Here is a 24,059-nt window from a genome sequence, read left to right on the forward strand (position 1 = left end):
GACTTTAAAAGAGAATGGGAACCATTTACAACATATATGAAGAGGCAACATAAAGAAATGGACTCATTGGCAGGGTTTGAGTGGACAATCACAACTGTCTACAACAAAAAATAAGAACTATATGTATTGAGGAAATTTTGGGGAAACATCAAATACGCAAGGAGAACAATAGGGAAATAAAACAAAATATGAGTACGAGGGAAGTCCAGGGGAGGAGGGTCGAAATATGAAAACTTGTTAAAGATATAGTGTTAGAAGTAGAATCCATGGAAAAATCAATAAAAAATTATTTTTAAAAAATAAATAGAATCATAGAATCATAGAATCATAGAGTTGGAAGAGACCACAAGGGCCATCGAGTCCAACCCCCTGCCAAGCAGGAAACACCATCAGAGCACTCCTGACATATGGTTGTCAAGCCTCTGCTTAAAGACCTCCAAAGAAGGAGACTCCACCACACTCCTTGGCAGCAAATTCCACTGTTGAACAGCTCTTACTGTCAGGAAGTTCTTCCTAATGTTTAGGTGGAATCTTCTTTCTTGTAGTTTGGATCCATTGCTCCGTGTCCGCTTCTCTGGAGCAGCAGAAAACAACCTTTCTCCCTCCTCTATGTGACATCCTTTTATATATTTGAACATGGCTATCATATCACCCCTTAACCTCCTCTTCTCCAGGCTAAACATGCCCAGCTCCCTTAGCCGTTCCTCATAAGGCATCATTTCCAGGCCTTTGACCATTTTGGTTGCCCTCCTCTGGACACGTTCCAGTTTGTCAGTGTCCTTCTTGAACTGTGGTGCCCAGAACTGGACACAGTACTCCAGGTGAGGTCTAACCAGAGCAGAATACAGTGGCACTATTACTTCCCTTGATCTAGATGCTATACTCCTATTGATGCAGCCCAGAATTGCATTGGCTTTTTTAGCTGCCGCGTCACACTGTTGGCTCATGTCAAGTTTGTGGTCCACCAAGACTCCTAGATCCTTTTCACATGTACTGCTCTCAAGCCAGGTGTCACCCATCTTGTATTTGTGCCTCTCATTTTTTTTGCCCAAGTGCAATACTTTACATTTCTCCCTGTTAAAATTCATCTTGTTTGTTTTGGCCCAGTTCTCTAATCTGTCAAGGTCGTTTTGAAGTGTGATCCTGTCCTCTGGGGTGTTAGACACCCCTCCCAGTTTGGTGTCATCTGCAAATTTGATCAGGATGCCCTTGAGTCCATCATCCAAGTCGTTGATAAAGATGTTGAATAAGACCGGGCCCAAGACAGAACCCTGTGGCACCCCACTAGTTACTCTTCTCCAGGATGAATAGGAACCATTGATGAGCACCCTTTGGGTTCGGTCAGTCAGCCAGTTACAAATCCACTGAGTGGTAGCATAGTCAAGTCCGCATTTTACCAGCTTCTTCCGCCCAAGGCCTGATACCGTTGTGACGTTTTGCTACGGGAAAGGCGAAACCTGCCAATGCAGGGAAATTCCTTTCCGGCCCTTTAACAGCGACCTTATCGTAGCAGCGCCGCATACCTGTGGAGAATGCTTAACCTGCAAAACCTATGAAAAAAAAAAAGTTAACCTGCAAAAGAAGACATTAACTGAGGGTGGGTAGGGTGGGAGAAGCTCTGGAGCCAAGTGAGGATTACCAGGTAAGATCCTCCCTCTATTGTGTGGGCAGGTAATCCCTCCCCCTACCTGGCCTGGTTTCCCTGGCAACGCTTCCCCCAGGTGGGATTGGACAACTCACTGAGGTAGGCGGGGACCTCCAGGTATCCCACCTGAGGGAAGGCAAAGCCTATGCTGATGGGGCCACTCCAGATCCAGGGCTGCACGCGTCCACGCAAAGGGCGCCCCCCGTTTTAAGCAGGGAGCGGTCATTGTGTGTTTGTGTGTTTGTGTGTGTGATAATTACAACAATGCAACATACACCTCACCACAGCCATAGCAATGGAATGCAGGAAGCATCCTTAGACCAAGCCCAGCCATTGATCCACAGGTACTGAGGACTGGCAGTTGGCCCTTTGGCCTTTCAGGCAGAGAGCCTTTTCCCAGCCCCACCTGGAGATGCTGAGGGCTGAACCGGGGAACTTGGGCATGCAAGACAGATGCTCTGCCCCGAGCCACGGCCCTTCCCCATACGCCATCAGCAGAGGACATATCTTGTGTGCCTTGCACAAGCATTGCTAGCAGAACAGAGGCCCACTTGACCATCAGCACCCACAACCAGCGAGTTGGCCACAGATGCCCCCCGTGCAATCATTTCAAGAGGGTCTGTCCTCCGGCATGGGAGCTGCTGCTTCCCCCTGCTCTGACACCTTGGGGGCTCCCTTACCACTAATATCTCCTGCAGCATCTCCAGAGAGGGGGCCTCCGACAGCAAGCTGGTGAGCATGTTGAGCCAGATGTAGATGGTCTCTTGATAACAGTCCTGGAAGGAGAGAAGCAAAAGCACTTAGAAGCTGAAGACCCCCATGGAAATCCCACATGCTCTGGAGCCTTCTAGTCCAAATTCGTAACAAAGCTTATGCAGGGGTTCAAGCAAGGCACACAAAGAGTCATAAACAGCAAACGTTTCTTGATGTATGTAAGGTTACAGGTCATGCGATATAAAGATACAGGACTCCACACTGGGCTCAACTTCCTCGGGGTGTTCCAAGGCAGAGGGCCTTCTTGGTGGTGGGGCCCACCATGTGGAACACCCTCCTATCAGATGTCAGAGAGATACATCATTATACTTCCGTCTGAAGACATCTGAAGGCAGCCCTGCATAGGGAAGTTTTAAATATTTGATGTCTGGCTGTGTTTTAATTTGTTGGAAGCCGCCCAGAGTGGCTGGAGTAACCCAGTCAGATGGGCAGCATATAAACAAACTAGCAAACAAATAAAATTAAATGCAGCGTAGGAGGGAGGGATGAGAGTCACAAAATTCAGGAATGCAGGAATCATTCGTGGATGCATTCTAGCCAAAGGTGAAATGCAATAAATATGGAAACATGATTAAAATCAAAAATATACACCCCAAGTCTCTGGCTGTTACATCATTGTGATGGGTCAAGTGTCTCGGGCAGCATTCTTTGCAGCTTACACGGCTCAGACTCTTTGCCCTCAAATCCTTTAACCCGGCAACCCCATTTTCCTCCAGAAGCAGAAGGTCCAGTCACCTGGCTCTGTGTTGCTGGCACGGAGCTCCCGGCTTTGACCTTCGTAACCTGCAATGATGGCAATTGGAAGACCTTCCTGATGGTTTTCTGTAGCGGCTGAGACCGGAGCAGGGGGTCCATGCATGTTCTCAAGGCACTGAAAAGAGAAAGAAGGGGAGAGGAAAGGATCAGCACCCAGCAGTCCCTAAACCTGGTGAAGAAATATGTACTGTGTCTGGCCGTACTTACGTCATGCAAATGATGGTTTCCATCGCTTGATGTACGATGGTGAGCGATGCCAGCGGTTCCTCTTTGATAACCTCCTGTGGTGGGGAAGCACACAGCATGTCAGGGAACTGGAGGCGCCATCCCTGCCACCACCACACCAAGCCCTGAGGTGTGCTCTCTATCCAGCCCACTTGACAACTTCTTTGCAATTGGCAAGTGGGTCCTCCTAGGGGAGAAGAGTGGGCTTCCTGGATCTGGGAATAAGATCCCTTTTTCTCCTGGGCAGAGCTCTACCGCATAAGAACAGCATAAGATCAGCCTTCTGGACCAGGCCAAGGGCCCATCAAGTCCAGCATCCTCAGCACTCTCACTGTGGCCAACCAGACGTCTGTGAGAAACCAGGGAGCAGACCATGAGCCCAAGAGCCCTCTCCCCGCCTGTGGCTTCCAGCAACTATATTCAGAAACATTGCTTCCTTCCTCTGTGGAGGTTGAACATAGCAATCATGGCTGGGAGCCATCGGCAGCCCTCTCCTCCTGGGAGAGCCTAGCCGCTTTTACTTAGGTGCTGGTGACATCCTGCTGAGGTTGCCACAGTGTAGGGCTGCCTTTCAAGAGGGTTTGGAAACTTGAGCTGGAGCAGAACGTGACCACCCAGAAATGGTTTGGGGCCAGATGCTCAGAACATGCAACCCAGAGCTAGACCTACACAGCTATTTTTAAGGAAAAAAAACGCTCTGAAAAGAAACCCCAGGAGATCCCCCTCTTTTTTTCTTTTATACTCACTATGATGCAGAAGGTGAGCTCCTCTTTGTGGGGGAAGGTGACATATCCCACATTCGATTGCACAAGCGCCTTGGTTGTTACGAGTTGTTGCCTTCATAAAGCTCTTCTTCAAAGCCTGGTTCTGAAAGAAGAAAGGATTTTATAAAATTGAGTTTGAATCAAAATCACAAGGAAACATAAAGCCACACTGACCCTAACCCTAATTCTAATCCTTCCCTAACACTAACCCAATCCAAAAATTAACCCTAACCCAGAAATGGTCTTGTTAGATAGTTAAATTCATGTTAAATTGCTGTTTTAGGGTTTCTTTTAAAAAGGTCTGGAACGGATTAATCCATTTTGCATTACTTTCTATGGGAAAGCGTGCCTTGGTTTGGAACGCTTTGGTTTCAGAATGGATTAAGTTTGAGAACCAAGGTACCACTGTAATGCCCCATTTGGTCCTAAGTGTGGAGCCAGTATACACCCCAGTCTACAACCCTTCGGTGGATGAAGCCAGAGACCCTGCCCTAGGGCACAGTCTGAAGGCATGTGGTGCAAGGACCTTGACGGAGCTCAGGAGGTCTGCTCAGTGCCTGGATGGTGACCACGGGGGAAATGGTTGCACACCTCCTGGAGGCGTATGACAGGAGAAAGGCAGGATATACCGTATTTTTTCGTGTATAAGACACCCCCTATTTTGGGGGACTCCAAATTAAGAAAATGGGGGAAGGATTGCCCAGAGTTGCTGAGCTTTTGGGGGGGGGGAGGATTAGCCACAGTTGTTCAGCTATTTGGGGGAGGGGATTCCAAAAATTGCTCACCCGCTGGACCTATGCTGCCACTCACACACGTCGCAAAACCCACCTATTGTCTGTACCTTGCCGGCAGAAACCGCCAATCGCCTTCCCAATTTCCGCAGCAACAGCCAGTCAACACCACCCCTTGCCGCAGCCACCAATAACACCAATAACCACCAGAAGGCCCTCGGCGCTGGATCTCAGTGTCCAGGCTGAACGATGGGGGTGGAGAGGCTCCTTCAGGTATACTGGTCTGAGGCCGTTTAGGGCTTTAACACTTTGAATTGTGCCCGGAAACGTACTGGGAGCCAATGCAGATCTCTCAGAACCAGTGTTATGTGGTCCCGGCGGCCGCTCCCAGTCACCAGTCTACCTGCTGCATTCTGGATTAATTGCAGTTTCCGGGTCACCTTCAAAGGTAGCCTCACGTAGAGCGTGTTGCAGTAGTCCAAGCGGGAGATAACTAGAGCATGCACCACTCTGGTGAGACAGTCCGTGGGCAGGGAGGGTCTCAGCCTGCGTACCAGGTGGAGTTGGTAGACAGCTGCCCTGGATACAGAATTAACCTGCACCTCCATGGACAGCTGTGAGTCCAAAATGACTCCCAGGCTGCGCACCTGGTCCTTCAGGGGCACAGTTACCCCATTCAGGACCAGGGAATCCCCCACATCTGCCCGCCCCGTCCCACAAAAAAAGTACTTCTGTCTTGTCAGGATTCAACCTCAATCTGTTAGCCACCATCCATCCTCCAACCGCCTCCAGGCACTCACACAGGACCTTCACCGCCTTCACTGGTTCTGATTTAAAGGAGAGGTAGAGCTGGGTGTCATCTGCATACTGATGAACACCCAGCCCAAACCCCCTGATGATCTCTCCCAGCGGCTTCATATAGATATTAAAAAGCATGGGGGAGAGGACGGAACCCTGAGGCACCCCACAAGTGAGAGCCCAGGGATCTGAACAATCATTCCCCAACACCACTTTCTGAACACGGCCCAGGAGAAAGGAGCGGAACCACCGTATAACAGTGGCCCCAGCTCCCAGCCCCTCTAGACGGTCCAGAAGGATGTTATGGTCGATGGTGTCAAAGGCCGCTGACAGATCCAGCAGAACTAGGAAACAGCTCTCACCTTTGTCCCTAGCCCGCCGGAGATCATCAACCAGCGCGACCAAGGCAGTTTCAGTCCCATGGTGAGGCCTGAATCCCGATTCGAAGGGATCCAAATGGTCTGCATCCTCCAGGCGTGCTTGGAGTTGTTCGGCAACCACCTGCTCAATCACCTTGCCCAAGAATGGTAAATTTGAGACAGGGCGATAGTTGGCCAAACTGGCTGGGTCTAAAGATGTTTTTTTAAGAAGCGGTTTAATGGCCGCCTCTTTCAGCGGGTCTGGGATGGCTCCCTCACAGAGAGAAGCATTCACCACCCCGCAAAGCCCATCGCCCAGCCCTTCCCGGCTCGCTTTTATCAGCCAGGATGGGCAAGGATCAAGGAGACAGGTGGTCGGTTTCACTTGTCCAAGCAGCCTGTCCACATCCTCAGAGGTAACAGATTGGAATTGATCCCATGTAACAGGACTAGACAGAACTCTAGCACTCTCCCGCCCCGGCCCTGCTCCCACGGTGGAGTCTACCTCCTTCTGAATCTGAGTGACTTTATCTGCATAAAACTTTGCAAAAGCATTGCAGGAGATCTTGGGATCCCTACCAGGCCCCGGTGGTGCAGGTGGTTCCGATAGATTGCGAACCACCTGAAAAAGTCTCCTGCTGCTGTTTTCTGCAGATGCAATGGAGGCAGCGAAGAAGGCCCTCTTCGCCGTTGCCATTGCCACTTGGTAGGCTCGACGTTGAGCTCTAGCCCTTGTCCGGTCTGATTCAGAGTGAGTTTTCCGCCACCAGCGCTCTAGCCGTCTCAACGATTGTTTCATTGCCCTCAGATCCGTGGAAAACCACGGGGCTGTCCGGGCTCCATGCAATCGGAGAGGGCGCTTCGGAGCCAGACAGTCAATAGCCCTGGTTAACTCCGCATTCCAGCGTGCCACCAGGGAATCAGCTGAAAGGCCATCAACTTGGGATAAAGCATCCCCTACCACTCTCTGGATCCTCAGTTGGATCCATTAAGTGGCGGGGGCGGACCATCCGAATCGGTCCCACCTCCCTGCAGAGGGGAAGGGTCGCGGAGAAGTCCAGTTGCACCAGGAAGTGATCCGACCATGGCACTTCTTTGGTTTCACTTTTAGTTAGTGTCAGATCACCAACATCCGTAGAGGTAAACACCAAGTCTAAGGCCAAGGGGAACCCAAAAGGGATCTGGTTCTGCTTACTCACCTGGGAACGCTGGCCCAGAGTCCTCAAGGCTCTTCTTTTTTGAGGGCCGCTGCTGGCTTGGGTTTTGCTTGCTGGTCTGGGGCTTCACCAGCCCTGGCAAGACTAGGGGTCTGGCCTCTGCCGCCCTGGCCTCTGCCGCTGATGGTGTAGGCTTTGCCAATGCTGGCAGTAGGACAGGGGCCTCGTCCTCATATGAGGGGTAGATCTTGTTTTTGGGTGCAACTTGGTTTTTCCTCCTGCCCTCTGTGGCTGATATTGAAGGCTTCGCCAATCGCGGCAGTAGGGCAGGGGCCTCATCCTCGTATGAGGGGTAGATCTTGTTTTTCTTTTTTCTTTTTAGAAAAAAAGCCATCCTGCAAGATGCAAAAAGATTAGGAATTATTGGGAAATGATATATAATGAATTGGAAAAAAATGTTTAAAAAGACTTTTGTTAAGAAACCAGAAGCATTCCTTCTAGGAATTTTAGACCAAGATGTAAAAAAAGAAAATTGGAAATTATTTATGTATGCAACAACAGCGGCAAGAATTTTATTAGCACAAACTTGGAAGACAGAAGAAATTACCAACGAAAGAACAATGGCAAGGGAAACTTATGGAATATGCAGAACCGGCAAAACTAACAGGAAAATTACATGAAAAGGACAACAAAGACTTTAAAAGAGAATGGGAACCATTTACAACATATATGAAGAGGCAACATAAAGAAATGGACTCATTGGCAGGGTTTGAGTGAACAATCACAACTGTCTACAACAAAAAATAAGACTATATGTATTGAGGAAATTTTGGGGAAACATCAAATACGCAAGGAGAACAATAGGGAAATAAAACAAAATATGAGTACGAGGGAAGTCCAGGGGAGGAGGGTCGAAATATGAAAACTTGTTAAAGATATAGTGTTAGAAGTAGAATCCATGGAAAAATCAATAAAAAATTATTTTTAAAAAATAAATAGAATCTCTGGATAAGAAAATGTCATTGACTGGAATATGATATTCCAGTTTTGATTGCTGGAAATTTAGCAATTGGGAAATATTATCCTGGATATTGACAGAATCTGGGAATGATTCAAAGTACTTGGTATTGTATTTTTATTTGTAAACATTGAAATGAGGAAGTCTTTTTACTCAGAGTGAGAAGGATGACCAAATATTTGACAGACCTTGAAATAGCAAGGTCATGTAGATCCAAGGGGGGAGGAAGTGGATACCGCGGAAGAATATTGTAAAATTTGTGGAGGAAAATGATCTGACATGATCTACTATTCCAGCCTGGTTATCTCTTCCTAATTCTGGGTGCTGTGTTTTATTAACTTCAATATCTCTTGTGAAAAGGTCTTTTAATGTACGGTCAGTAAAAGCCTGGATGTAAGGCCTGCCTTTTGCGTGAACAGTTTTGTTTTCGTTTTCTCCTTATGGGTGGATCCCAGGACAGACTAGGTCTGGCTGAAGGTCTGCCCTGAAACCTTTGCTGGAAGGATCTCCCATTGCTGTGCCACTTTGCAGGAGTCGACTCCTGCAGGCGGCTTCTCTTGTGTGCGGGTGGAGGCGCGCTGCCTGCAGAAGTGGACCCTGGGACTAGCTACCTGGAAAACCTCTGTGCCTGAGGACGCCACAACTCCTGTAGCCTTTTCAGGCTTTGCCCTCGGATGGGAAGAGCATTGCACCCGGGAGAGGGAAAGGGGAGTCAAACAGGCACTCAAGGGATAATTTCAGAGAAAAAGCTTTATTTCTGCCATCCGGGGTTGGTAGAAGGAGCTAGTGTGATAACTTCACAAACAAGCACAAGTTCACAGCCATTTGCACAGAGCATATATTCCCCTCCAGTTCCCTCCACCTTCTCCCCCTCCTCAGGAGTCCTGCCTCATGAGTTTCCCTGAGCATGAACAGAAAGCTCCTGTCCTGGGACTCTTGGGACTCTTGGTGCCCTTCCCAGGAAAGGGGGATGAGAAGCCAAGGGGGTTGAAGAAGCCTTGCGTTCAGCGGGTCCAATATGTGTTGCAACTGGATGAGATAAGACTCAGTTCCCAGGCCTGTTTATTCCTGGCATTGACAGAGCCTATTCATTAGCTTTTTGAAGCCTTCTTGTACTGATAAAAAATAACCTTTTGCTTATGCAGCAGCATCTTGTGAGAAAGCAGAGAAGAGCAGAGAAAAGCTGTTGTAGACGAGAGAAAGGGGAAATTTGGTTTTGAGGCCTGGGGTGACTTTGGGCCTGGGGGGGGGTCACCTGTCCTCACCTCCTTCATTCCCTGGCTTCTCTCCCCCCCCCCCCCCCGGAGAAAGGGGAAGGCATGGACAACAGACAGTCGCTTCAGGACACCGATCCGCTCTCAAGAAGCCGACGCATGGGAAGAGCCGCACCCCATCAGCTGCGAGCAGTACCTGTTCCGCCTCCAAATAATCATTTGGGCTTCTGTGTATATTCCCAGGTTGTACTTTCAGTTAGTTGGGAAAGGGGGGGGCGGTTCTCCAGCAGATGCAGGAGTGAAACGCCATCCCTTTTGTTGTGTTGAAAACAACAACTCTCATCTGTGGGAGCCTCAGCTTCTGATCCTAAGGATGAGGCTAATGCTTCTGGTCCTATCCCTGAAGTTCTTTTGTAGGTACTGAAGATTGACTGGATATTCTGTTTATTGGTTTGGTAATGCTGTGTGTCATTTAGAATGTGGTTGAACAACTCACACCGCTCATGTGATGGCTCTCTGGGAAGTCAGCCCAAATCACGGCATGCACCGCATCCCAGAGAAAAAGGGTACATGAGCCTTAAAAACCCTTTTGGATCTCTGTCCGAACAGAACAGCTGCATTATTTCTCTGGGAAGGTTTTAGTTTAGGTTTTAGGATCCCAGCTGCTTTCCCCCCCCAATTCAGGTGACCCACCAAATCAGAAATCAGTTAGAGAGATGCCCAAAGCAAGAAAATACTTAAAGAAATTAAGGCAGGGAGGGTAGCCGGCCCCTTTTCCGTCCCTCCCATAGAGAGTTTGCATATATGGAAGGATCATTAGGCGCGAGTGATCATGCTCTTATGAAGTTTACTATACAGCGGAAAGGAGCAGCCAAGCATACTGGGACTCAATTTCTTGACTTTAAGAAAGCCGACTTCATAAAACTTAGGGAAGTGCTGGGTGAGATCCCATGGACAGTAATACTGAAAGGAAAGGGAGTTCATGATGGCTGGGAGTTTGTTAAGAGGGAGATAGTAAAAGCACAACTTCAGGCAATACCAATGAGACGGAAACATGGAAGGTGCCTAAAGAAGCCAGGGTGGCTATCTAAAGAACTTTTAACTGAGTTAAGATTAAAAAAGGATGTGTACAAAAAATGGAAAAGGGGGGAAACCACCAAAGAGGAATTCAAACAAATAGCCAGCACGTGTAGACACAAAGTCAGAAAAGCTAAAGCACAGAATGAACTCAGGCTTGCTAGAGAGGTTAAAAGCAACAAAAAAGGCTTTTATGGGTATGTTCGTAGCAAAAGGAAGAACAAAGAAACAGTGGGGTCACTCAGAGGAGAAGATGGTGAAATGCAAAGAGGGGACACAGAAAGGGCTGAACTCCTCAATGCCTTCTTTGCCTCAGTCTTCTCCGATAAAGAAAACAATGCCCGACCTGAAGAATTTGGAGCAAATGATTCAGCAGAGGAAACACAGCCCAGAATAACTAAGGAGATAGTACAAGAATACTTGGCTAGTTTAGATGTATTCAAGTCTCCAGGGCCAGATGAACTGCATCCAAGAGTATTAAAAGAACTGGCAGATGTGATCTCAGAACCACTGGCAGTCATCTTTGAGAATTCCTGGAGAACAGGTGAAGTCCCGGCAGACTGGAGGAGGGCAAATTGTCAAAAAGGGGAAAAGAGAGGACCCAAATAATTACCACCCAGTCAGTCTGACATCAATACCAGGGAAGATTCTGGAGCAGATCATTAAGCAAACAGTCTGTGAGCACCTAGAAAGGAATGCTGTGATCACCAATAGTCAGCATGGATTTCTGAAAAATAAGTCATGTCAGACTAAGCTGATCTTGTTTTTTGACAGAATTACAACCCTGGTAGATGAAGGGAACGCAGTGGATGTAGCCTACCTTGATTTCAGCAAGGCATTTGACAAGGTGCCCCATGATATTCTTGTAAAGAAGCTGGTAAAATGCGGTCTTGACTATGCTACCACTCAGTGGATTTGTAACTGGCTGACTGACCGAACCCAAAGGGTGCTCATCAATGGTTCCTCTTCATCCTGGAGAAGAGTGACTAGTGGGGTGCCACAGGGTTCTGTCTTGGGCCCGATCTTATTCAACATCTTTATCAATGACTTGGATGATGGACTCAAGGGCATCCTGATCAAATTTGCAGATGACACCAAACTGGGAGGGGTGGCTAACACCCCAGAGGACAGGATCACACTTCAAAACGACCTTGACAGATTAGAGAACTGGGCCAAAACAAACAAGATGAACTTTAACAAGGAGAAATGTAAAGTATTGCACTTGGGCAAAAAAAATGAGAGGCACAAATACAAGATGGGGGACACCTGGCTTGAGAGCAGTACATGTGAAAAGGATCTAGGAGTCTTGGTTGACCACAAACTTGACATGAGCCAACAGTGTGACGCGGCAGCTAAAAAAGCCAATGCAATTCTGGGCTGCATCAATAGGAGTATAGCATCTAGATCAAGGGAAGTAATAGTGCCACTGTATTCTGCTCTGGTCAGACCTCACCTGGAGTACTGTGTCCAGTTCTGGGCACCACAGTTCAAGAAGGACACTGACAAACTGGAACGTGTCCAGAGGAGGGCAACCAAAATGGTCAAAGGCCTGGAAACGATGCCTTATGAGGAACGGCTAAGGGAGCTGGGCATGTTTAGCCTGGAGAAGAGGAGGTTAAGGGGTGATATGATAGCCATGTTCAAATATATAAAAGGATGTCATATAGAGGAGGGAGAAAGGTTGTTTTCTGCTGCTCCAGAGAAGCGGACACGGAGCCATGGATCCAAACTACAAGAAAGAAGATTCCACCTAAACATTAGGAAGAACTTCCTGACAGTAAAAGCTGTTCGACAGTGGAATTTGCTGCCAAGGAGTGTGGTGGGGTCTCCTTCTTTGGAGGTCTTTAAGCAGAGGCTTGACAACCATATGTCAGGAGTGCTCTGATGGTGTTTCCTGCTTGGCAGGGGGTTGGACTCGATGGCCCTTGTGGTCTATTCCAACTCTATGATTCTATGATTCTAGGTGGATCAAAATAATTGCAGGGGTGTGTCTGGTATGGTGTTTTGTTATAATGGTTGTCCATTTGAATGGAAGTCCCAGACACAAACCATTATTTGTCTCTCCACAACAGAGAGTGAATTATGTGGATGCATTCAGGACACTCGTGATGTGGAATGGTATCTGCAAGTATTTGCAGACCTACAGATGAAAGTAACACTACCAGTAAGAGTTTACCTTGATTCCCAGAGCGGATTCGCTATCCTGTTTTCAGAGACCAATACGCAGCGCACTAGAGTCTTAAGGTTACGTTTACAGTTTGTAAAAAAACTAATTGCTGATGAAATGATTGTATTTCAATATGTTCCAGGTGAAAATCAAACTGCAGACATTTTTACTAAAGCACTTCCAAAGGTTACACATGAAAGACATGTACAAGATATGCTTTATGTTTTTGTTCCACAATGATGAACCGCAGGGGAAATGTTGAATGGTTTCTTTAAATGTAAAGGTTCATCATTGTTCCACCAGTTGTGTATGTCTTTAAGGGGCCAGAGCAAAATAACGAGACCCAGCTTTACAGCTGTGAAACATAGCAGGTGCCGAGTTGTTTTGATTAAGCTGTGTCAGCATTTGGGTATAGTATATAAGGAGCAGCACCTAGCTCTCCCATTACCCTGGGGGATGGGTTGGTGGTTGGGTCTGGTTTGTTGTTGGTGTATTTAGTGTATAAGGAGTTTTTGTGTTTGTTATTAAAACCTTGTTAAATTATTTTTGAGTCCCATTTTAATGCATGGTCTCCCCAGCAAGCTCTCTGCAGTGCTACTATACTGCAAATAGCTAACACTGGCACCTCTCAGGTGGGGAGGTGACTTCATGGTGAGTCCTGGCACCTCTTTTTCTAGAAAAATAGCACTGGCTGGCACCTTCCCCTGGGATGGCCATGCCATACAGCTTTCATCTAGTTCACACCTGAACTTTCCAACACAATACGATTTGAAATTGCAGCGTTAAGCCTTGGTCACTCACATCAAAGTCCAAATGCTCGGAGACATATTTCATGAGTACGTTGGTGGTCTTGACTGCTCTTTGCCTCTCACTGATTTTTGTGGAGTCAATCCAGCCATTTGTGTCCTGCGAGAGAGAAATCATCATCATCACATGGAAGGACAACCCTTAATCCAGGTTTGCAAATTCACAAAGGTTCATAGAGGGGACAAATTGCAAAAAGGGGTTGTTTTGTAAAGGAGAAAGTTTGCTGCAATTTGTTTTTTTTTATTATTATTATTATTATTATTATTATTATTATTATTATTATTATTTATTAATAATACCCCACCTTTTTCCCAGACAGGGACTCGAGGCAGCTTACAAACAAAACAAGAACAACTAAAGACACAGAAAAAAGAAGCCATTAAAAAAAAACGCATTAGTAGAATTAGATATTAATTGGCTCTTGGGTTGCTTTTGTTTTATTATGCATTTTCTGTTCTGATTTTGTATTTTTATGTTGTGAACCGCCCTGCAATCTGTCATTTGTGTGTTTGTGTGTGTGATAATTACAACAATGCAACATACACCTCACCACAGCCATAGCAATGGAATGCAGGAAGCATCCTTAGACCAAGCCCAGCCATTGATCCACAGGTACTGAGGACTGGCAGTTGGCCCTTTGGCCTTTCGGGCAGAGAGCCTTTTCCCAGCCCCACCTGGAGATGCTGAGGACTGAACCGGGGAACTTGGGCATGCAAGACAGATGCTCTGCCCCGAGCCACGGCCCTTCCCCATACGCCATCAGCAGAGGACATATCTTGTGTGCCTTGCACAAGCATTGCTAGCAGAACAGAGGCCCACTTGACCATCAGCACCCACAACCAGCGAGTTGGCCACAGATGCCCCCCGTGCAATCATTTCAAGAGGGTCTGTCCTCCGGCATGGGAGCTGCTGCTTCCCCCTGCTCTGACACCTTGGGGGCTCCCTTACCACTAATATCTCCTGCAGCATCTCCAGAGAGGGGGCCTCCGACAGCAACCTGGTGAGCATGTTGAGCCAGATGTAGATGGTCTCTTGAAAGCAGTCCTGGAAGGAGAGAAGCAAAAGCACTTAGAAGCTGAAGACCCCCATGGAAATCCCACATGCTCTGGAGCCTTCTAGTCCAAATTCGTAACAAAGCTTATGCAGGGGTTCAAGCAAGGCACACAAAGAGTCATAAACAGCAAATGTTTCTTGATATATGTAAGGTTACAGGTCATGCGATATAAAGATACAGGACTCCACACTGGGCTCAACTTCCTCAGGGTGTTCCAAGGCAGAGGGCCTTCTTGGTGGTGGGGCCCACCCTGTGGAACACCCTCCTATCAGATGTCAGAGAGATACATCATTATACTTCCGTCTGAAGACATCTGAAGGCAGCCCTGCATAGGGAAGTTTTAAATATTTGATGTCTGGCTGTGTTTTAATTTGTTGGAAGCCGCCCAGAGTGGCTAGAGTAACCCAGTCAGATGGGCAGCATATAAACAAACTAGCAAACAAATAAAATTAAATGCAGCGTAGGAGGGAGGCATGAGAGTCACAAAATGCAGGCATGCAGGAATCATTCGTGGATGCATTCTAGCCAAAGGTGAAATGCAATAAATATGGAAACATGATTAAAATCAAAAATATACACCCCAAGTCTCTGGCTGTTACATCATTGTGATGGGTCAAGTGTCTCGGGCAGCATTCTTTGCAGCTTACACGGCTCAGACTCTTTGCCCTCAAATCCTTTAACCCGGCAACCCCATTTTCCTCCAGAAGCAGAAGGTCCAGTCACCTGGCTCTGTTGCTGGCACGGAGCTCCCGGCTTTGACCTTCGTAACCTGCAATGATGGCAATTGGAAGACCTTCCTGATGGTTTTCTGTAGTGGCTGAGACCGGAGCAGGGGGTCCATGCGTGGTCTCAAGGCACTGAAAAGAGAAAGAAGGGGAGAGGAAAGGATCAGCACCCAGCAGTCCCTAAACCTGGTGAAGAAATATGTACTGTGTCTGGCCGTACTTACGTCATAAGAATGATGGTTTCCATCGCTTGATGTACGATGGTGAGCGATGCCAGCGGTTCCTCTTTGATAACCTCCTGTGGTGGGGAAGCACACAGCATGTCAGGGAACTGGAGGCGCCATCCCTGCCACCACCACACCAAGCCCTGAGGTGTGCTCTCTATCCAGCCCACTTGACAACTTCTTTGCAATTGGCAAGTGGGTCCTCCTAGGGGAGAAGAGTGGGCTTTCTGGATCTGGGAATCAGATCCCTTTTTCTCCTGGGCAGAGCTCTACCGCATAAGAACAGCATAAGATCAGCCTTCTGGACCAGGCCAAGGGCCCATCAAGTCCAGCATCCTCAGCACTCTCACTGTGGCCAACCAGACGTCTGTGAGAAACCAGGGAGCAGACCATGAGCCCAAGAGCCCTCTCCCCGCCTGTGGCTTCCAGCAACTATATTCAGAAACATTGCTTCCTTCCTCTGTGGAGGTTGAACATAGCAATCATGGCTGGGAGCCATCGACAGCCCTCTCCTCCTGGGAGAGCCTAGCCGCTTTTACTTAGGTGCTGGTGACATCCTGCTGAGGTTGCCACAGTGTAGGGCTGCCTTTCAAGAGGGTTTGGAAACTTGAGCTGGAGCAGAACGTGACCACCCAGAAATGGTTTGGGGCCAGATGCTCAGAACATGCAACCCAGAGCTAGACCTACACAGCTATTTTTAAGGAAAAAACGCTCTGAAAAGAAACCCCAGGAGATCCCCCTCTTTTTTTCTTTTATACTCACTATGATGCAGAAGGTGAGCTCCTCTTTGTGGGGGAAGGTGACATATCCCACATTCGATTGCACAAGCGCCTTGGTTGTTAGAGTTGCTGCCTCCATAAAGCTCTTCTTCAAAGTCTGGTTCTGAAAGAAGAAAGGATTTTATAAAATTGAGTTTGAATCAAAATCACAAGGAAACATAAAGCCACACTGACCCTAACCCTAATTCTAATCCTTCCCTAACACTAACCCAATCCAAAAATTAACCCTAACCCAGAAATGGTCTTGTTAGATAGTTAAATTCATGTTAAATTGCTGTTTTAGGGTTTCTTTTAAAAAGGTCTGGAACGGATTAACCCATTTTGCATTACTTTCTATGGGAAAGCGTGCCTTGGTTTGGAACGCTTTGGTTTCAGAATGGATTAAGTTTGAGAACCAAGGTACCACTGTAATGCCCCATTTGGTCCTAAGTGTGGAGCCAGTATACACCCCAGTCTACAACCCTTCGGTGGATGAAGCCAGAGACCCTGCCCTAGGGCACAGTCTGAAGGCATGTGGTGCAAGGACCTTGACGGAGCTCAGGAGGTCTGCTCAGTGCCTGGATGGTGACCACGGGGGAAATGGTTGCACACCTCCTGGAGGCGTATGACAGGAGAAAGGCAGGATATACCGTATTTTTTCGTGTATAAGACACCCCCTATTTTGGGGGACTCCAAATTAAGAAAATGGGGTAAGGATTGCCCAGAGTTGCTGAGATTTTTTTGGGGGGGGGAGGATTAGCCACAGTTGTTCAGCTATTTGGGGGAGGGGATTCCAAAAATTGCTCACCCGCTGGACCTATGCTGCCACTCACACACGTCGCAAAACCCACCTATTGTCTGTCCCTTGCCGGCAGAAACCGCCAATCGCCTTCCCAATTTCCGCAGCGACAGCCAGTCAACACCACCCCTTGCCGCAGCCACCAATAACACCAATAACCACCAGAAGGCCCTCGGCGCTGGATCTCAGTGTCCAGGCTGAACGATGGGGGTGGAGAGGCTCCTTCAGGTATACTGGTCTGAGGCCGTTTAGGGCTTTAACACTTTGAATTGTGCCCGGAAACGTACTGGGAGCCAATGCAGATCTCTCAGAACCAGTGTTATGTGGTCCCGGCGGCCGCTCCCAGTCACCAGTCTACCTTCTGCATTCTGGATTAATTGCAGTTTCCGGGTCACCTTCAAAGGTAGCCTCACGTAGAGTGTGTTGCAGTAGTCCAAGCGGGAGATAACTAGAGCATGCACCACTCTGGTGAGACAGTCCGTGGGCAGGGAGGGTCTCAGCCTGCGTACCAGGTGGAGTTGGTAGACAGCTGCCCTGGATACAGAATTAACCTGCACCTCCATGGACAGCTGTGAGTCCAAAATGACTCCCAGGCTGCGCACCTGGTCCTTCAGGGGCACAGTTACCCCATTCAGGATCAGGGAATCCCCCACATCTGCCCGCCCCCTGTCCCACAAAAAAAGTACTTCTGTCTTGTCAGGATTCAACCTCAATCTGTTAGCCACCATCCATCCTCCAACCGCCTCCAGGCACTCACACAGGACCTTCACCGCCTTCACTGGTTCTGATTTAAAGGAGAGGTAGAGCTGGGTGTCATCCGCATACTGATGAACACCCAGCCCAAACCCCCTGATGATCTCTCCCAGCGGCTTCATATAGATATTAAAAAGCATGGGCGAGAGGACGGAACCCTGAGGCACCCCACAAGTGAGAGCCCAGGGATCTGAACACTCATCCCCCAAACCACTTTCTGAACACGGCCCAGGAGAAAGGAGCGGAACCACCGTATAACAGTGCCTCCAGCTCCCAGCCCCTCAAGACGGTCCAGAAGGATGTTATGGTCGATGGTGTCAAAGGCCGCTGAGAGATCCAGCAGAACTAGGAAACAGCTTTCACCTTTGTCCCTAGCCCGCTGCAGATCATCAACCAGCGCGACCAAGGCAGTTTCAGTCCCATGGTGAGGCCTGAATCCCGACTGGAAGGGATCCAAATGGTCTGCATCCTCCAGGCGTGCTTGGAGTTGTTCGGCAACCACCTGCTCAATCACCTTGCCCAAGAATGGTAAATTTGAGACAGGGCGATAGTTGGCCAAACTGGCTGGGTCTAAAGATGTTTTTTTAAGAAGTGGTTTAATGACCGCCTTTTTCTGCGGGTCTGGGAAGGCTCCCTCACAGAGAGAAGCATTCAGCACCCCGCAGAGCCCATTGCCCAGCCCTTCCCGGCTTGCTTTTATCAGCCAGGATGGGCAAGGATCAAGGAGACAGGTGGTCGGTTTCACTTGTCCAAGCAGCCTGTCCACATCCTCGGAGGTAACAGATTGGAATTGATCCCATGTAACAGGACTAGACAGAACTCTAGCACTCTCCCGCCCTGGCCCTGCTCCCATGGTGGAGTCTACCTCCTTCTGAACCTGAGTGACTTTATCTGCATAAAACTTTGCAAAAGCATTGCAGGAGATCTTGGGATCCCTACCAGGCCCCGGTGGTGCAGGTGGTTCCGATAGATTGCGAACCACCTGAAAAAGTCTCCTGCTGCTGTTTTCTGCAGATGCAATGGAGGCGACGAAGAAGGCCCTCTTCGCCGTTGCCATTGCCACTTGGTAGGCTCGACGTTGAGCTCTAGCCCGTGTCCGGTCTGATTCAGAGTGAGTTTTCCACCACCAGCGCTCTAGTCGTCTCAACGATTGTTTCATAGAATCATAGAATCATAGAATCATAGAGTTGGAAGAGACCACAGGGGCCATCGAGTCCAACCCCCTGCCAAGCAGGAAACACCATCAGAGCACTCCTGACATATGGTTGTCAAGCCTCTGCTTAAAGACCTCCAAAGAAGGAGACTCCACCACACTCCTTGGCAGCAAATTCCACTGTCGAACAGCTCTTACTGTCAGGAAGTTCTTCCTAATGTTTAGGTGGAATCTTCTTTCTTGTAGTTTGGATCCATTGCTCCGTGTCCGCTTCTCTGGAGCAGCAGAAAACAGCCTTTCTCCCTCCTCTATGTGACATCCTTTTATATATTTGTACATGGCTATCATATCACCCCGTAACCTCCTCTTCTCCAGGCTAAACATGCCCAGCTCCCTTAGCCGTTCCTCATAAGGCATCGTTTCCAGGCCTTTGACCATTTTGGTTGCCCTCCTCTGGACACGTTCGAGTTTGTCAGTGTCCTTCTTGAACTGTGGTGCCCAGAACTGGACACAGTACTCCAGGTGAGGTCTGACCAGAGCAGAATACAGTGGCACTATTACTTCCCTTGATCTAGATGCTATACTCCTATTGATGAGGCCCAGAATTGCATTGGCTTTTTTAGCTGCCGCGTCACATTGTTGGCTCATGTCAAGTTTGTGGTCAACCAAGACTCCTAGATCCTTTTCACATGTACTGCTCTCAAGCCAGGTGTCCCCCATCTTGTATTTGTGCCTCTCATTTTTTTTGCCCAAGTGCAATACTTTACATTTCTCCCTGTTAAAATTCATCTTGTTTGTTTTGGCCCAGTTCTCTAATCTGTCAAGGTCGTTTTGAAGTGTGATCCTGTCCTCTGGGGTGTTAGTCACCCCTCCCAGTTTGGTGTCATCTGCAAATTTGATCAGGATGCCCTTGAGTCCATCATCCAAGTCGTTGATAAAGATGTTGAATAAGACCGGGCCCAAGACAGAACCCTGTGGCACCCCACTAGTCACTCTTCTCCAGGATGAAGAGGAACCATTGATGAGCACCCTTTGGGTTCGGTCAGTCAGCCAGTTACAAATCCACTGAGTGGTAGCATAGTCAAGACCGCATTTTACCAGCTTCTTTACAAGAATATCATGGGGCACCTTGTCAAATGCCTTGCTGAAATCAAGGTAGACTACATCCACTGTGTTCCCTTCATCTACCAGGCTTGTAATTCTGTCAAAAAACGAGATCAGGTTAGTCTGACATGACTTATTTTTCAGAAATCCATGCTGACTATTGGTGATCACAGCATTCCTTTCTAGGTGCTCACAGACTGTTTGCTTAATGATCTGCTCCAGAATCTTCCCTGGTATTGATGTCAGACTGACTGGGCGGTAATTATTTGGGTCCTCTCTTTTCCCCTTTTTGAAAATAGGGACAACATTTGCCCTCCTCCAGTCTGCGGGGACTTCGCCTGTTCTCCAGGAATTCTCAAAGATGACTGCCAGTGGTTCTGAAATCACATCTGCCAGTTCTTTTAATACTCTTGGATGCAGTTCATCTGGCCCTGGAGACTTGAATACATCTAAACTAGCCAAGTATTCTTGTACTATCTCCTTAGTTATTCTGGGTTGTGTTTCCTCTGCTGAATCATTTGCTCCAAATTCTTCAGGTCGGGCATTGTTTTCTTTATCGGAGAAGACTGAGGCAAAGAAAGCATTGAGGAGTTCAGCCCTTTCTGTGTCCCCTGTTTGCATTTCACCATCTTCTCCTCTGAGTGACCCCACGGTTTCTTTGTTCTTCCTTTTGCTACGAACATACCCATAAAAGCCTTTTTTGTTGCTTTTAACCTCTCTAGCAAGCCTGAGTTCATTTTGTGCTTTAGCTTTTCTGACTTTGTGTCTACACGTGCTGGCTATTTGTTTGAATTCCTCTTTGGTGGTTTCCCCCCTTTTCCATTTTTTGTACACATCCTTTTTTAATCTTAACTCAGTTAAAAGTTCTTTAGATAGCCACCCTGGCTTCTTTAGGCACCTTCCATGTTTCCGTCTCATTGGTATTGCCTGAAGTTGTGCTTTTACTATCTCCCTCTTAACAAACTCCCAGCCATCTTGAACTCCCTTTCCTTTTAGTATTACTGTCCATGGGATCTCACCCAGCACTTCCCTAAGCTTTATGAAGTCGGCTTTCTTAAAGTCGAGAAATTGAGTCCTAGTATGCTTGGCTGCTCCTTTCCGCTGTATAGTAAACTTCAGAAGAGCATGATCACTCGCGCCTAATGATCCTTCCACTTCTACCCCACTAACCAGGTCCTCAACATTGGTTAGGACCAGATCTAAAATGGCTGTTCCTCTTGTTGCTTCTCCCACTTTCTGGACAATGAAGTTGTCTGCAAGGGCAGTGAGGAATCTGTTTGACCTTATGCTCTTGGCTGAGTTTGACATCCAACAAATATCCGGGTAATTGAAGTCCCCCATTACTACTATCTCCCTTCCTTTTGCATGCTTGGCCATCTGTTCCAGGAAGGCATCATCTATGTCCTCCGTTTGGCTTGGGGATCTATAGTAAACTCCCACAACGAGGTCACTGTTATTCTTCTCTCCCTTAATTTTCACCCAAATGCTCTCACTTTGGCTTTGAGGTTCTAAATCTTGGATCTCTTCACAGGTATACACATCCCTGACATATAACGCCACTCCTCCTCCTTTCTTGTCTGGTCTGTTTCTTTGAAATAGATTGTATCCCTCCATTATTACATTCCAATCGTGGGATTTATCCCACCAGGTTTCAGTGATTCCTATTATGTCATATTTAGTTTGCTGTACCAGGAGCTCAAGCTCATCTTGTTTATTTCCCATGCTTTGCGCATTAGTGTACAGACATTGAAGTCCATTAATCATTCCCCCGTGTCTCTTATTTAAGGATTTTTTCCTCCCACCACTAGGTCTGCATGCTCTTTGCTCCATTCGGTCTATGACATTTGGATGATCATCTTCATCAATTGATAGACTCCTACCTTCAGGAGCACTGTCTCCCTCCCCCACATTAGTCAGTTTAAAGCCCTCCTGATGAGGTTTCTGAGATTTTTTGCAAAAACATTCCTCCCAACCGTTGTGAGGTGCAGCCCATCGCTTGCCAGAAGTCCATCTTCAAGAAACTGCAGTCCGTGATCTAAGAATCCAAACCGTTCCTGTTTGCACCATTTGCGAAGCCAGTTGTTCACTTCCACTATTTTTCCCTCTCTCCCTGGGCCACGTCGTTCAACTGGGAGGACAGATGAGATGACAATCTGTGCATTTAATTGCTTCAATTTCCTGCCCAGAGCCTCGTAATCTCTTTTGATCTTCTGGAGGCTATTGCTTGCAGTGTCATTGGTTCCCACATGAACCAAGAGGAAGGGGTATTTGTCAGTGGGTTTTATGATTCTTTGCAGTCGTTCAGTTACATCTTGGATCTTAGCCCCGGGGAGACAGCACACTTCCCGAGACATCTTGTCAGGCCCACAGATCACTGCTTCTGTTCCCCTCAGTAGGGAATCCCCTATCACCACCACATGCCTCCTCTTAGGTCTGGTCGGGGTTCTTCTGTGAGCTGTCCGTTCCAAGGTCGCCTGGACATTCCCTGAGGACTGCCGTTGCTGCTCATCTTCATATACCTGATCGACTGTAATGAGGGAGAGATCCTCAAATGGAGTCTGCTCTTCGTCTTCCATGGTAGGGGAAAGGACCTCAAAGCGATTGCGTATTTCTAAACAATCAGAGCGAACCCTGGGCCTCCTACTTCTTTGAGTCACGTTTCTCCATATATCTGGCTCCTGTGTTGGTGAACTAGCCACCTTCTCAGGGGAGTCCCCTGTCTCTTCCTTGGTGGAAACGGTGTGCTCTGTTGCTTCCAAGAAGAGTTCCAGGTCTCTAATTCTTTGGAGCGTAGCTACACGTTCCTCCAGTTGCTGGACTTTGTCTTTTAAGAGGGCAATCAACATGCAATTGCTGCAGGTAAAGCTGCCTGCAACCTTTGGCAAGATGGCAAACATTGCGCAGGAACCACAGGCGACTGCAGCTGTTCCCTCACCCTCCATCTTGAGAACTTGTCGTTGGGGGTGACTACAGTGGTCCTCTATCATAAAAAGTGTGGAGACAGGACAAATAAATCCCCCCAAAAAAACCTAGGTCTCCCCCAACAAATGTTTGAGACTAGCTCCCCTAAATCTAAAATATGGATCAAACTGCTAATCAGCCACAAGAAACTCACACAAGAAAACCCTTTTTGTTCCTTCTTCAGCTGCTGCTGAAGTTTCATTGCCCTCAGATCTGTGGAAAACCACGGGGCTGTCCGGGCTCCATGCAATCGGAGAGGGCGCTTCGGAGCCAGACAGTCAATAGCCCTGGTTAACTCCACATTCCAACGGGCCACCGGGGAATCAGCCGAGAGGCCATCAACTTGGGATAAAACATCCCCTACCACTCTCTGGAAGCCAGTTGGATCCATTAAGTGGCGGGGGCGGACCATCCGAATCGGTCCCACCTCCCTGCAGAGGGGAAGGGTCGCGGAGAAGTCCAGTTGCACCAGGAAGTGATCCGACCATGGCACTTCTTTGGTTTCGCTTTTAGTTAGTGTCAGATCACCAACATCCGTAGAGGTAAACACCAAGTCTAAGGCCAAGGGGAACCCAAAAGGGATCTGGTTCTGCCTACTCACCTGGGAACGCTGGCCCAGAGTCCTCAAGGCTCTTCTTTTTTGAGGGCCGCTGCTGGCTTGGGTCTTGCTTGCTGGTCTGGGGCTTCACCAGCCCTGGCAAGACTAGGGGTCTGGCCTCTGCCGCCCTGACCTCTGCCGCTGATGGTGTAGGCTTTGCCAATGCTGGCAGTAGGACAGGGGCCTCGTCCTCATATGAGGGGTAGATCTTGTTTTTGGGTGCAACTTGATTTTTCCTCCTGCCCTCTGTGGCTGATGTTGAAGGCTTCGCCAATGGCGGCAGTAGGGCAGGGGCCTCATCCTCGTATGAGGGGTAGATCTTGTTTTTCTTTTTTCTTTTTAGAAAAAAAGCCATCCTGCAAAAGAAAATTGGAAATTATTTATGTATGCAACAACAGCGGAAAGAATTTTATTAGCACAAACTTGGAAGACAGAAGA

The 24,059-nt window shown here is 48.0% G+C and overlaps 2 protein-coding genes across 3 annotated transcripts; both read right to left on the reverse strand.

Moving 5' to 3' along the window:
• Positions 1-1,876: 1,876 nt before the first annotated feature.
• LOC114590187 (uncharacterized) lies at positions 1,877-23,974 on the reverse strand. Of its 2 annotated transcripts, XM_077931038.1 has the most exons (7): positions 14,441-14,540; positions 13,487-13,591; positions 7,252-7,604; positions 4,147-4,267; positions 3,383-3,456; positions 3,155-3,290; positions 1,877-2,421 (listed from the first exon to the last, which is right to left on the reverse strand). In XM_077931038.1, exons 5-7 carry the CDS (start codon positions 3,403-3,405, stop codon positions 2,137-2,139), a joined length of 444 nt encoding a protein of 147 aa, XP_077787164.1. In that variant the 5' UTR covers positions 3,406-3,456; positions 4,147-4,267; positions 7,252-7,604; positions 13,487-13,591; positions 14,441-14,540; the 3' UTR covers positions 1,877-2,136. The 2 variants fall into 2 exon arrangements, with proteins under 2 accessions (XP_077787164.1, XP_077787163.1); XM_077931037.1 differs by lacking the exons at positions 7,252-7,604; positions 13,487-13,591; positions 14,441-14,540 and adding an exon at positions 23,625-23,974.
• Positions 14,370-16,558, reverse strand: LOC144328293 (uncharacterized). Its single transcript, XM_077930942.1, has 4 exons — positions 16,258-16,558; positions 15,496-15,569; positions 15,270-15,403; positions 14,370-14,536 (listed from the first exon to the last, which is right to left on the reverse strand). The coding sequence occupies exons 1-4, from the start codon at positions 16,351-16,353 to the stop codon at positions 14,370-14,372; spliced, it is 471 nt and encodes a 156-aa protein (XP_077787068.1). The 5' UTR covers positions 16,354-16,558.
• Positions 23,975-24,059: the final 85 nt, after the last annotated feature.

This window comes from Podarcis muralis, chromosome 7, assembly GCF_964188315.1.
Source record: "Podarcis muralis chromosome 7, rPodMur119.hap1.1, whole genome shotgun sequence".
In the NCBI taxonomy this organism is placed as follows: domain Eukaryota; kingdom Metazoa; phylum Chordata; class Lepidosauria; order Squamata; family Lacertidae; genus Podarcis; species Podarcis muralis.